Source organism: Dendrobates tinctorius, unplaced genomic scaffold (assembly GCF_039654945.1).
Source record: "Dendrobates tinctorius isolate UK_male_01 unplaced genomic scaffold, ASM3965494v1 ptg000171l, whole genome shotgun sequence".
Classification (NCBI taxonomy): domain Eukaryota; kingdom Metazoa; phylum Chordata; class Amphibia; order Anura; family Dendrobatidae; genus Dendrobates; species Dendrobates tinctorius.
The window spans coordinates 20,378,006-20,390,796 of record NW_027361838.1 but is presented as its reverse complement, the minus strand read 5'-3'; the positions used below and the strand labels follow the sequence as shown (position 1 = coordinate 20,390,796).

The 12,791-nt window shown below is 48.1% G+C and overlaps 1 protein-coding gene across 4 annotated transcripts in view; it reads right to left on the bottom strand.

Annotated features, from left to right (window-relative positions):
- The window catches only part of MTCL1 (microtubule crosslinking factor 1), a 214,989-nt gene extending 204,042 nt beyond the window's left edge, over positions 1-10,947 (bottom strand). For all 4 annotated transcript variants that reach the window (XM_073550944.1, XM_073550945.1, XM_073550947.1 and 1 more), the window contains exon 1: positions 9,952-10,947. In XM_073550944.1, the coding sequence (XP_073407045.1) occupies positions 9,952-10,656 (705 nt within the window). In that variant the 5' untranslated portion in view covers positions 10,657-10,947. The remainder of the gene's footprint in view (positions 1-9,951) is intronic.
- Between the last annotated feature and the right edge of the window lie 1,844 nt (positions 10,948-12,791).

Below are 12,791 nucleotides of genomic sequence, written 5' to 3'. Positions count from 1 at the left end.
GATCTAGGCTTTGTCTTAGCTGAGATAAGTCAGTGCTGCACTCCAGCACCAGTGAAGCTCCTCCTCTACAGACAAGGGTACAAAGTAAACACACTCAAAAAGAAGGAAGGCCTGCACTTATCTCAGAAGAATTGCTAGAGTGAACAGGATAACAAGATTAAGGTAATTACTTCTTAAAGCATATTTAAACTTTCAATAAACTGTGCATAAATCAATATTCCAGTATACTGTATGTTCTCTCTGTATGCTTGATGCTTTTTGTTTTTTCTTTGAACTCATATACCTTTGGGAAGCTAGCTTTTATACAATATACATACAATATACAGGGAAAATACAGCAACAGGATTGATGAGGACTTATATGAGGACTTGTATAGGTATAGAAGCCAAAACATCAAGTTATTAGCTCTGTTATCAGTTTCTTTGTTCCCTCCCTCCTCCACTCTTTATAGACTGTGAAGCATTTAGTGAGCTGTACCCTAAGAAAAGCCTTGGAAATTCAAAGTAAAGCTATCTAATAACATATTTTACAAACTTTATATTTGTCATCTGTACTATTGATTTATGCAAAGTTTGCTTTATTTCTATCTAAAATTATACAGTGGGGAAAGTATGTAGTTGATACACTGTCGATTCCCACCTACAAAGAATGGAGAGGTCTGAAATTTTTAATCATAGGTACACTTCAACTGAGAGAAACAGAATCTACAGAAAATGTCTTACCTCTGTAATTGCAAACAAAGGTTTCTGTACCAAATATTAAGTTCTGTTTTTCTATTGTATCAAATGCGTATTTCATGCAATAAAATGCATATTATTTAAATCATACAATGTGATTTTCTGGATTTTTTTAGTCTGTCTCTCACAGGTGAAGTGTCCAATTGCAGACCTCTCCATTCTTTGTAGGTGGGAAAACTTGCAAAATTGTCAGTGTATCAAATTCTTATTTTCCCCACTGTACATGGTTCCTTGTAATTGCTGGAAATATAATATACATTATTTTATTTTATAGGACAAAATTATTTTGAGAGTGAATTTATATGATTACAAAATGTCTAAGAAGCGCCCCATGAAGTCAGCTGTATTTGAGCATTTCACAGTGACTCAAGATGAAAAATATTTTGTGTGTCAATGTATGACAAGTGACCCAGAGGAAAACAAATGCTGCGATGCCAAAATCAGTACATACTCAGGCAGTGATAAAAATACTCCTACAAGAGCTTCCAATCTAAAAAGACATTTACAACGCTTCCAGCCAGAAGTTTTCAAAGCTGTGACTGAGAAAGTTAACAGCAGCACCAAGAAACCTGCACCCAGCACTTCCTGCCAGGCAAAGGAGGAAAGAGCATCTCAAACATCATTAACAGGATGTTTTGTAAGTGACAAAGTTACTGCAACAATGACAGCAGATATATTTAAAAGACAGCTCATACAGCTTATTGTGAAGGACGGTGTACCATTATCATTTTTTGCATGACCAGCTTTTACAGCTCTTAATGGAGAAATGGCCAGCAAACTTGGTGTTTCTCTGTAAAGAGAAAGTATTAGAAAATTAGTGATTGAAGTAGCCCTTAAACAAAAGGAAGATCTTAAAAAGACGCTTCATGTTTCTTAAAATGGATGCCTGCACACGTCACAGAGTGAACTATTGTGCCTCAATGTTTGATATGTTTGTGACAACAAAGAAATTGTTACCAAGACACTGGCAGTAAAAGATACTAAAGCTCATCACAGGAGCCAGTTTCTCCAAGCCTTAGTGGTAAAAGTTCTGCAAGATTACGAACTCAAAAAAGAACAGGTTCTTGCTATTGTAACGGACAATGCTTCAAACATGCTAAGTACAATTACACTGATGAATGAGAGTAATGAACAACAGCTAGAAGAAAATTCAGGATTCAGTATGTTTCAGATGGAAGGCCACAGTGCTGTTCATGTAACTGAGGAACAAACAGATATTACAACAGAAGAACAGCAAAATTATACTGTAGAAATAGATGATCTTGTTGAAGCTGCTTCAAAACACTTTCATATTCATCACATGCGCTGTGTTGTGCATACGCTGCAGCTGGCAATAAGATAGTCTGCAAGAGGGACATGCTGGAAATCTGATTGGAAAAGTGAGGAAATTGGTTATTGCCGCCAGAACCCCTAAAATTCATTCCATCTTGAAGAGACGTGCTGGGAAAGGAGCAATTGTCGATCAAGCCACTCGGTGGGGCAGCACTTATTTAATGATTGAGCGATTGCTTGAACCAAAACCGTGTCGAATATATATATGGAGAACCCTCAGGTAACCCTAAATGAAGGTCAATGGACACAGGTGGCTGAATTGAAGGAATTGCTTAATCACCCATTTACCGTGACTAAAAAATTACAAGCTGAGGATTTAACTCCTGGCATTTTCATAAGGGAGTGGAAGAACTTGCTATTTTGCCTGTCCCAAAGAGGAGGTTTAATCGCTTCAATGAAACGGAGACACAGCTATTGGAAAATAACATTTTTCTGGCAGCTGTTTATGTGGACCCAAGTCATCGTATATTGCTTGATGATCAACATCTTACTAAAGGAAAAGAAGCTCTGACTGAGGTAGCAGTTAGGATGAGTGGCCTACAGGAGGACTGCCAGGCGCAAGAGGACTCGGGTCCTGACAGTGCTACTGCTGCCATATCTTCATCCTCATCAGATGAGGAGTTTCACTTTGACAAGTATTTGGATGACATGGAGCAGGCAAAGCATTGCCGCAAGGAAAAAGATTTCACTCCGTCTCCTATAGCAAGCAGATTGACCATATTTCAGCATAATGTTTCACTTGCTCTCAAAGAAATAGAAAAATTCAACCGTTCATCAAAACTGACTGTGCATGAGGCAATTCCTCTATACCCGGAAATTGTTAGAGATGTTGCCCATGTGGTTACGGCTTTGCCTCCAACCCAAGTTACTGCAGAGAGGTTGTTCTCTGGCCGTAAAACTATTAGGTCAGATTTGAGGTCATCTATGAAGGAGGATCTGATGGAGGCAATTCTATTTCTTAGAACAAATTCATGGACTGCACAAATGTTATTTAGTATGCTTTTGTTGAAAACCGTTTTTTGCCACTTACATAGTTTATTACATAGTGATATATATATATATATATATATGCACACACAATATATATATGTAATCGATATTACATAGTGTATTACATATTTACAATTTATTACAGTTTTTTGTGTTCTAAAGTTGTATTCCAATAAATAGATATTATGTTCTATCTAAATATCTTGATTATTGTATCATAAAAATGATTAAATGTCTGATGTTCACATTGTACTACAATAAATTTTTCACTTAAATATAAGCAATATACACTCACTGGCCACTTTATTAGGTACACCATGCTAGTAACGGGTTGGACCCCCTTTTGCCTTCAGAACTGCCTCAATTCTTCGTGGCAGAGATTCAACAAGGTGCTGGAAGCATTCCTCAGAGATTTTGGACCATATTGACATGATGGCATCACACAGTTGGCGCAGATTTGTCGGCTGCACATCCCTGATGCGAATCTCCCGTTCCACCACATCCCAAAGATGCTCTATTGGATTGAGATCTGGTGACTGAGGAGGCCATTTGAGTACAGTGAACTCATTGTCATGTTCAAGAAACCAATCTGAGATGATTCGAGCTTTATGACATGGTGCATTATCCTGCTGAAAGTAGCCATCAGATGCCTGTTCTTAGCTGAGAGGAGTGGTACCCAGTGTGGTCTTCTGCTGCTGTAGCCCATCTGCCTCAAAGTTCGACGCACTGTGCGTTCAGAGATGCTCTTCTGCCTACCTTGGTTGTAACGGGTGGCAATTTGAGTCACTGTTGCCTTTCTATCAGCTCGAACCAGTCTGCCCATTCTCCTCTGACCTCTGGCATCAACAAGGCATTTCCGGCCACAGAACTGCCGCTCACTGGATTTTTTTTCTTTTTCGGACCATTCTCTGTAAACCCTAGAGATGGTTGTGCATGAAAATCCCAGTAGATCAGCAGTTTCTGAAATACTCAGACCAGCCCTTCTGGCACCAACAATCATGCCACGTTCAAAGGCACTCAAATCACCTTTCTTCCCCATACTGATGCTCAGTTTGAACTGCAGGAGATTGTCTTGACCATGTCTACATGCCTAAATGCACTGAGTTGCCGCCATGTGATTGGCTGATTAGAAATTAAGTCTTAACACACAGTTGGACAGGTGTACCTAATAAAGTGGCCAGTGAGTGTATGTGGGAGTCAGAGTCGCAGGTTTGGCTTACCAACTCCACAGCCCTGCTCGGACCTTATTATTTGATTGCTGGATCAGTACGGTTGTCTCCATGCAGTGTTTCACATAACTTGGATGCCATAAAAAGCTAAAATCTTGACAATGACAGTACACAGCATAGGTTCCACTATTCACAGTAAGTAGTCACAGCTCACCAGCACCGCCTCCCTTCACACTTTGCCCACATCACAGAATGCCCAGAAAGTTCTCCTGTACAAGACATTGAGCCGGTCTATTGATGCCTATATAAAGGAAGCGGCTAAAAAGAACAGGCCGTAGGAGGCTGGAGCCCGGTATCGGGCTTAGTGGCCAGTGTGAAAATTAAAGATTTGTTTTTTATTTCTGCTGCATTACAGAACCTTATACGACAAAGATTAAATTTTTTTACTTTTGCAAAATATACATTTAACAGAAAAATAGATCATTTTCTATTAAATCCTCCCCTTCGGGAGTATATTACTAAGAAATGTATACGTCTAATGTGTATTACAGCAGCCGCAATGGAAATGAGCGACGCTATGAATGTCAACTCAAAGAGGACCTGTCTCTGAATTTTTTAATTGTCACTCCATTCTCAAAAAGGTTTTGTTTTTTTTTTATTTTCTGAGCTCCACAATTATGCCCCTGGGAACAAAGAGTTTCTCTTTAAGCACCTGGGCGCATACCGCCAAACTTCTGTCATAAAAGTAGAAAAAGCAAAGGCCAATCGAAAAGGTTATGCTGAGGTTGCTAATTTGAGTTTGAGGCTGGGTTCACACTGGTGCATATACGGTATATAAAGTGAGAGAATCATGCCGATTAGGCTATTGACACGCGGATCAAACTCTGCCACAGTTTGATCCGACTGTCAGTTTACTGTGATCCGATTCTGTTGTGTGAAAGAATCGCAGCACAGGTATGGAGAAGACGGAGAACTTAATTTCTCCATCTTCTCCATTGTCTGAGTACACAGATGTCAGACTGCACTTGGATGACATCCAAGCGCAGTCTGATGTTTTACACACATCCATAGACTTTAATGGGGTGGGTGTGATCTGATTTCCAGAGCCACACGCTGTGATTTTGTTCTCGTCCTGAATCGCTATGAGATAAAAAAAATCGCAGATCTGCATTACCCTATATAGAATAACATTGGGCGAGCGCTATCTGATGAAACATCACAGCACTCGCCCGTGTCATACACTCCTGTTAGCGAGCCATGATGGGGGACAACAGAGACAAATCCCAAGCTTTTCTGAAGAAAAATTGCCTCTTTTTTTTGCTGTCACTGAAAATGACCAGAAAGACGTCAAAGAAAACTGCCAGGGTCTTCATATAGCATCTACCTTAGCGGATAAATGGGCGTCTACAATGTGGAGGAAAAACTTATACATCTCCCTGCTTGGTCCATGCATGTTTTCCACCGATCCGCACCCTGTAATGATGTAACATCACAGCCTATAGAGCAGACTTTTTGCGCCTGTCTCTAGCTCCTCCCTCTCCCCGCTCCATAGAATCTTGTGAGCACCAACTGTCATTTCCTATGTCAGTAATGAGATCTGCCTTCACTAAATACAGATTTTACCCATGAACTGAGTGACAGATCTCTCCTGTTATTTTCATGTGTAGTACTGATTTATTAAATAAAAATGGAAACAATGGTTACTATAAAGCTGCAGAACTCTTCACAGTAGGACAGCTATACCTTGGCCGTAATACATGTAAGCCAGTGGGTGATCCTGTACCCAATCAATAGCCCACTGAGGAAGGACTGATTGGTTGAAAGAGAACAGGTAGCTGATCCCAGGGTCTAAGGCAGGAGGCTCAGAAGCCCCCACTATGCACTGCAAGGAGGGAAACTGTCAGCAGCATTTCATCCCATTCAAATAAAATAGTTCCAAATATCAGCTCTCTGACAACCTCCCCCCCCCCCCCCCCGAGATGGGAATAACGTCATCCAGAATTTATTTTTTAAAGTTTTCCAATTCAACAGTAAAGTCGAGGAAATAAAGAAAAAGTTAAGTTTCTACAAGTGAAAGCCAGAACCAAAGGTGGAAGAAAAAAAGCTTCTGCTGTATATGTGCAAACTGAACGCTGAGGAAAAAAACAATTATTACGGTGCCCATAACGGAGGCAGCTGTTACCCAACACTAAGTGCGCAGTAATGGCCTGAACACTGCCCCATCTCCCCCCACAAGCGATCGTGAGTTCTCAGAGGAGCAAATTACCCCCTGGAAACAAACCGATCAGGGGGACAGATTTCAACTGCCTGAATCTGAGACTTTATCTGTGGGGGAGAGTCGGGAGACCTCCATGTTCTGGGCCAGTCCTGCAGATACCTACAGGTTCATGGGCCAGTCCTGCAGATACCACAGGTTCCTGGGCCAGTCCTGCAGATACCACAGGTTCCTGGGCCAGTCCTGCAGATACCTACAGGTTCATGGGCCAGTCCTGCAGATACCACAGGTTCATGGGCCAGTCCTGCAGATACCCACAGGTTCATGCGCCAGTCCTGCAGATACCACAGGTTCATGGGCCAGTCCTGCAGATACCACAGGTTCATGGGCCAGTCCTGCAGATACCCACAGGTTCATGGTCCAGTCCTGCAGATACCCACAGGTTCATGGGCCAGTCCTGCAGATACCCACAGGTTCATGGGTCAGTCCTGCAGATACCTATAGGTTCATGGGCCAGTCCTGCAGATACCACAGGTTCCTGGGCCAGTCCTGCAGATACCCACAAGTTCATGCGCCAGTCCTGCAGATACCACAGGTTCATGGGCCAGTCCTGCAGATACCACAGGTTCATGGGCCAGTCCTGCAGATACCACAGGTTCATGGGCCAGTCCTGCAGATACCACAGGTTCATGGGCCAGTCCTGCAGATACCCACAGGTTCATGGTCCAGTCCTGCAGATACCCACAGGTTCATGGGTCAGTCCTGCAGATGCCCACAGGTTCATGGGCCAGTCCTGCAGATGCCCACAGGTTCATGGGCCAGTCCTGCAGATGCCCACAGGTTCATGGGTCAGTCCTGCAGATACCACAGGTTCATGGGCCAGTCCTGCAGATACCCACAGGTTCATGGGCCAGTCCTACAGATGCCCACAGGTTCATGGGCCAGTCCTGCAGATGCCCACAGGTTCATGGGCCAGTCCTGCAGATGCCCACAGGTTCATGGGCCAGTCCTGCAGATGCCCACAGGTTCATGAGCCAGTCCTGCAGATGCCCACAGGTTCATGGGCCAGTCCTGCAGATGCCCACAGGTTCATGGGTCAGTCCTGCAGATACCACAGGTTCATGGGCCAGTCCTGCAGATACCCACAGGTTCATGGGCCAGTCCTGCAGATACCACAGGTTCATGGGTCAGTCCTGCAGATACCACAGGTTCATGGGCCAGTCCTGCAGATACCACAGGTTCATGGGCCAGTCCTGCAGATGCCCACAGGTTCATGGGCCAGTCCTGCAGATACCCACAGGTTCATGGGTCAGTCCTGCAGATACCACAGGTTCATGAGCCAGTCCTGCAGATGCCCACAGGTTCATGGGCCAGTCCTGCAGATGCCCACAGGTTCATGGGTCAGTCCTGCAGATACCACAGGTTCATGGGCCAGTCCTGCAGATACCCACAGGTTCATGGGCCAGTCCTGCAGATGCCCACAGGTTCATGGGTCAGTCCTGCAGATACCACAGGTTCATGGGCCAGTCCTGCAGATACCCACAGGTTCATGGGCCAGTCCTGCAGATACCACAGGTTCATGCGCCAGTCCTGCAGATACCTACAGATTCATGGGCCAGTCCTGCAGATACCACAGGTTCATGGGCCAGTCCTGCAGATGCCTACAGGTTCATGGGCCAGTCCTGCAGATGCCCACAGGTTCATGGGCCAGTCCTGCAGATACCACAGGTTCATGGGCCAGTCCTGCAGATGCCTACAGGTTCATGGGCCAGTCCTGCAGATGCCCACAGGTTCATGCACCAGTCCTGCAGATACCTACAGGTTCATGGGCCAGTCCTGCAGATACCTATAGGTTCATGGGCCAGTCCTGCAGATACCCACAGGTTCATGGGCCAGTCGTGCAGATACCACAGGTTCATGGGCCAGTCCTGCAGATACCTATAGGTTCATGGGCCAGTCCTGCAGATGCCCACAGGTTCATGCGCCAGTCCTGCAGATACCTACAGGTTCATGCGCCAGTCCTGCAGATACCTACAGGTTCATGGGCCAGTCCTGCAGATGCCCACAGGTTCATGCGCCAGTCCTGCAGATACCACAGGTTCATGGGCCAGTCCTGCAGATGCCCACAGGTTCATGCGCCAGTCCTGCAGATGCCCACAGGTTCATGGGCCAGTCCTGCAGATGCCCACAGGTTCATGCGCCAGTCCTGCAGATACCTACAGGTTCATGGGCCAGTCCTGCAGATGCCCACAGGTTCATGCGCCAGTCCTGCAGATACCACAGGTTCATGGGCCAGTCCTGCAGATGCCCACAGGTTCATGCGCCAGTCCTGCAGATACCTACAGGTTCATGGGCCAGTCCTGCAGATGCCCACAGGTTCATGGGCCAGTCCTGCAGATGCCCACAGGTTCATGCGCCAGTCCTGCAGATACCCACACGTTCATGGGCCAGTCCTGCAGATACCACAGGTTTATGGGCCAGTCCTGCAGATACCTACAGGTTCATGGGCCAGTCCTGCAGATACCTACAAGATGCCTGCAGATACCTACAAGTTCATGGGCCAGTCCTGCAGATACCACAGGTTCATGGGCCAGTCCTGAGGATACCTATAGGTTCATGCGCCAGTCCTGCAGATACCTACAGGTTCATGGGCCAGTCCTGCAGATACCACAGGTTCCTGGGCCAGTCCTGCAGATACCTACAGGTTCCTGGGCCAGTCCTGCAGATACCTACAGGTTCCTGGGCCAGTCCTGCAGATACCTACAGGTTCATGGGCCAGTCCTGCAGATACCTACAGGTTCATGGGCCAGTCCTGCAGATACCACAGGTTCATGGGCCAGTCCTGCAGATACCTACAGGTTCATGGGCCAGTCCTGCAGATACCACAGGTTCATGGGCCAGTCCTGCAGATACCTACAGGTCCATGGGCCAGTCCTGCAGATACCTACAGGTTCATGGGCCAGTCCTGCAGATACCACAGGTTCATGGGCCAGTCCTGCAGATACCACAGGTTCATGGGCCAGTCCTGCAGATACCCACAGCCTCTGATGCTTTATACCTACTGTCTATGTGACCCTCGTAGATAGGAATTATCTGAGGGCGGCCTTAGTGTAGTTGCTGGTAACCAGACAGTAGCTGTAACAGCAGAGAAAAGAGACATAGTATGGAAGACAACCAAACACGGAGAGGACATCCACAAAGAAGGGAACAGAAGAGAGGTGACGGGGAAGTAAGGGCCAAATAACGTATGGCGCTCACCGGTGGTGGCACTGCCCCGGGAAACATTTCTATATCGTGCGCTCTATTTTATATATTTGTGCCTTTATGCTGAGATTGCAGCTTGTACCGGGGCGATGGCACCACATCCGGCACATAGGAATGGCCTATGGTGGGGCTACCATGTGGCATCCATTGCAGGATGTAGTGGCAGGTCCACCAGTGTCCATGGCCTGCAGGATGGGGGAGCCTGGATCTGGGGGCACGACCACCACAGTCACCCAACACTCACCTTGAGATAGTCGTTTTCTGAGCGCAGCTCCTCCAGCTCCCTGAGCAGCTCCTCGTCTTGCCCCGGATGTGGGGGTGCTGGGTTCTTCCTTGGCGGGCCCCTCGGCTCCTCGCTCCGGGGGCCACCATCTCGGGGCTCCGCAGTCAGGACGATCTCCGGCAGAGTCACCGCCGCCCGCTCGCTGCAGCCGGACTCGTTGTCACTGCTGTGAGCCGGTAGGGGGCGCTGTTCATCGGAGAGGGGCTCGGAGGGGCAGTCGGACAGGTCGGAGCTGCTGTCTGTGTGGCTGACCCTGGGCAGTCTGGGGGAGGGGGGCTCCAGCCTCTGCCCCCGCCGGCGCCCCGCACCTGCTGCCGGCACAGGAGAGGAAGGAGCGCCCGGCGTGTCTCTCCTGCGCTCCCCGGGGCCATGGCTCGGCCTCAGTGCCCTCTTGCTGCTCAGCGACGCCTTGGCACTGGCCGGTTTCGCGGGGTTGGCTTTGGCCGGGGCGCTGCGCCTGGACAGGCGGTTGTGGGTGACGAGGAGCCCGGGGGACTGGTGTCTGATGCCCGGGCTGGGGGACTTGGGGGGCAGCACGGAGGGCTTAGCAGGGGGCGCCCTGGGGTGGGAGTCCTTCAGGAAGGGTCTGGCCGGGGACGGTGCCCGGTGCAGCCGCTTCTTCTCCGCATGGCTCTGCAGCCTGGGCTCGGGATTGCCAGTCTCCATAGGACCCCTCCTGCCCACCGGCTAGCCTGGCTGTGCCCCTCCAGCAGCAGCGCTACAGCATCCGAGCACGGTCCAGCTTCTCATCACTCCTGCTGCAGCAGCTCCCAGCCACCTGCGACCGTCCGCCGGCACCGCCCGGGATCAGCACTCACGGACGGTGTCCTCCGCTGCCGACATACTGGGACCCTCCTGCACCTCCGCCGGCTCCTTCCTGACACCTCCGCGCCCTGATGTTCCTGCAAATCTGCAAGCGCTGCTGTCTGTCACCCAACCTGACGTGTGCCAGCTGCCCACCGGCGCCCCCGCGCGTCTGCTGCCGGCATCACACTTGTGCTGCATCTATGATGGCACGTAATGTGCGACTCCTGCACAGATCGGGACCTGGGGAGCCCACCCTGCTGGGGTCAGGGGGTCACTGCAATGGTGGGAACGTGTCTGTGTGCGTCCAAATGGGCAGGATGTGTGGCGTGTGCCTGCAGCCACTACATTACACCTCATCCCTCAATCTCTGAAATCCTCCAAATCAGCATCTGGGGTCCAAACCTAACTGGTGTCATTACAGGAATCCAGGCTCTGGTTATAGGGGTACATTGGCCTATTTATCCTGCACTGATACTTGGGCCACGGAGCATGTATGTGGCAGCCAGTGTGCCACACGTGACTGATTGTCCACTCTGATGATCTGCACGGAAAAAAATCGGATTATGTCCTATGATCCGTTTAACGGACCAGAATGACGCAACAAAAGGCAACATCAGCGCCAGTCCTCCATGGGCACGATTTGTGTTCGCAACTTGCCCAATTTTCATTATGGCATCTGAAATCTTCCTTTTCTGGGTTTCAGAGATGACACATTCTGGCATCCCCTACTTGTTCAGTATCTGCACAGTGCTTTCCCTTAGGGTGCTGGACATTGTGGATTTTCACATGTTCATTGGTCTCGTCAGTGCTTATGTCCGAATCCTCCAACCCCCTTCCTGCAAGTCAGGACTTGGGCGTACGGGCCGACGAGACCTTATACTGCAATAATACCAACAGAGTGAACGTTCATTCGCTCTGACATCCTTCATTTTCGGGCGGGTACGCCAACTGCAAGCGGGCACTCGGACGCAGCCACCATTGGAGGCCTGATGAGCGACAGCACTAGACCAGGGGATCCGGAAGGGTGAGTATGATCTCTTCTATTATTTTAAAACAGTCGGAGGCGTTACAAAAAATTTTAAATTTCTCAAACCTTTCCTGGCCTCATAGCCTGCTTCTTCACATCCTTCCATTTCACTTGGTATATTTCACCTCTGGTCTTTTGACGAAGTTATTGGGGCTTTTACCTCCCTCCCAGCTTTTCAGACTAAATAGGAGGCAGAAGTGTGGATGCCTTCACACTGCGCCTTGTCACATTTGTTAGTCCTGTCGGGGCTTACGTCGGAGCTTCCACTCTCCCCCGCAAAACGGGATTTGGGTGTATGCGCCGATGGGGCCAAAGAATATAATGGTTCCGACAGCGTGAACAAGTTCCCTATCGTGCAACATTTCCAGGCGAATACGCCTACTGGAGGTGGACACCCAAATGTAGTAGACTGCGTCTGGATGTCCGTCTCCAGTAGGCGTATACGTCCAAAAATGATGCACAACAGAGAACACGTTCATCCTGTCAACACCATTATAGTCTATGGCCTCGTTGGCGCATACTCCCAAATTCAGTCATGTGGGGTGTTTCAGACGTAAGCCCTATTAGGGTACCCTCTAGGTGGTATCAGCTTTCAGATATTACAACAAGATTATCCATTGTCAGCCTTGTTAGGAGGAATACTGGAGATGATCATTTATGGTTTCACTGATAAAAACTAGAACTTTGAAAAAAATTACTGTTCCTGCCCTGACTACAGAAGAAGAAATGCTAGCACAGGCTTCCAGTATCTGTTGTTTCACATGCTGCACATCTTGTATCTTCACAGCATAGACAACTGCCTTCATATAACCCCAAAGATAAAAGTCTAAGGGGATCAGATTGGGAGACCTTGGTGGCTATTCAACTGGCCCATGATGACCAATCCACTTTCCAGGAAACTGTTCATGTAGGAATGCTCGGACCTGACACCCATAATTGATGGTATGGTGTGTGTGGAGGGACAGGA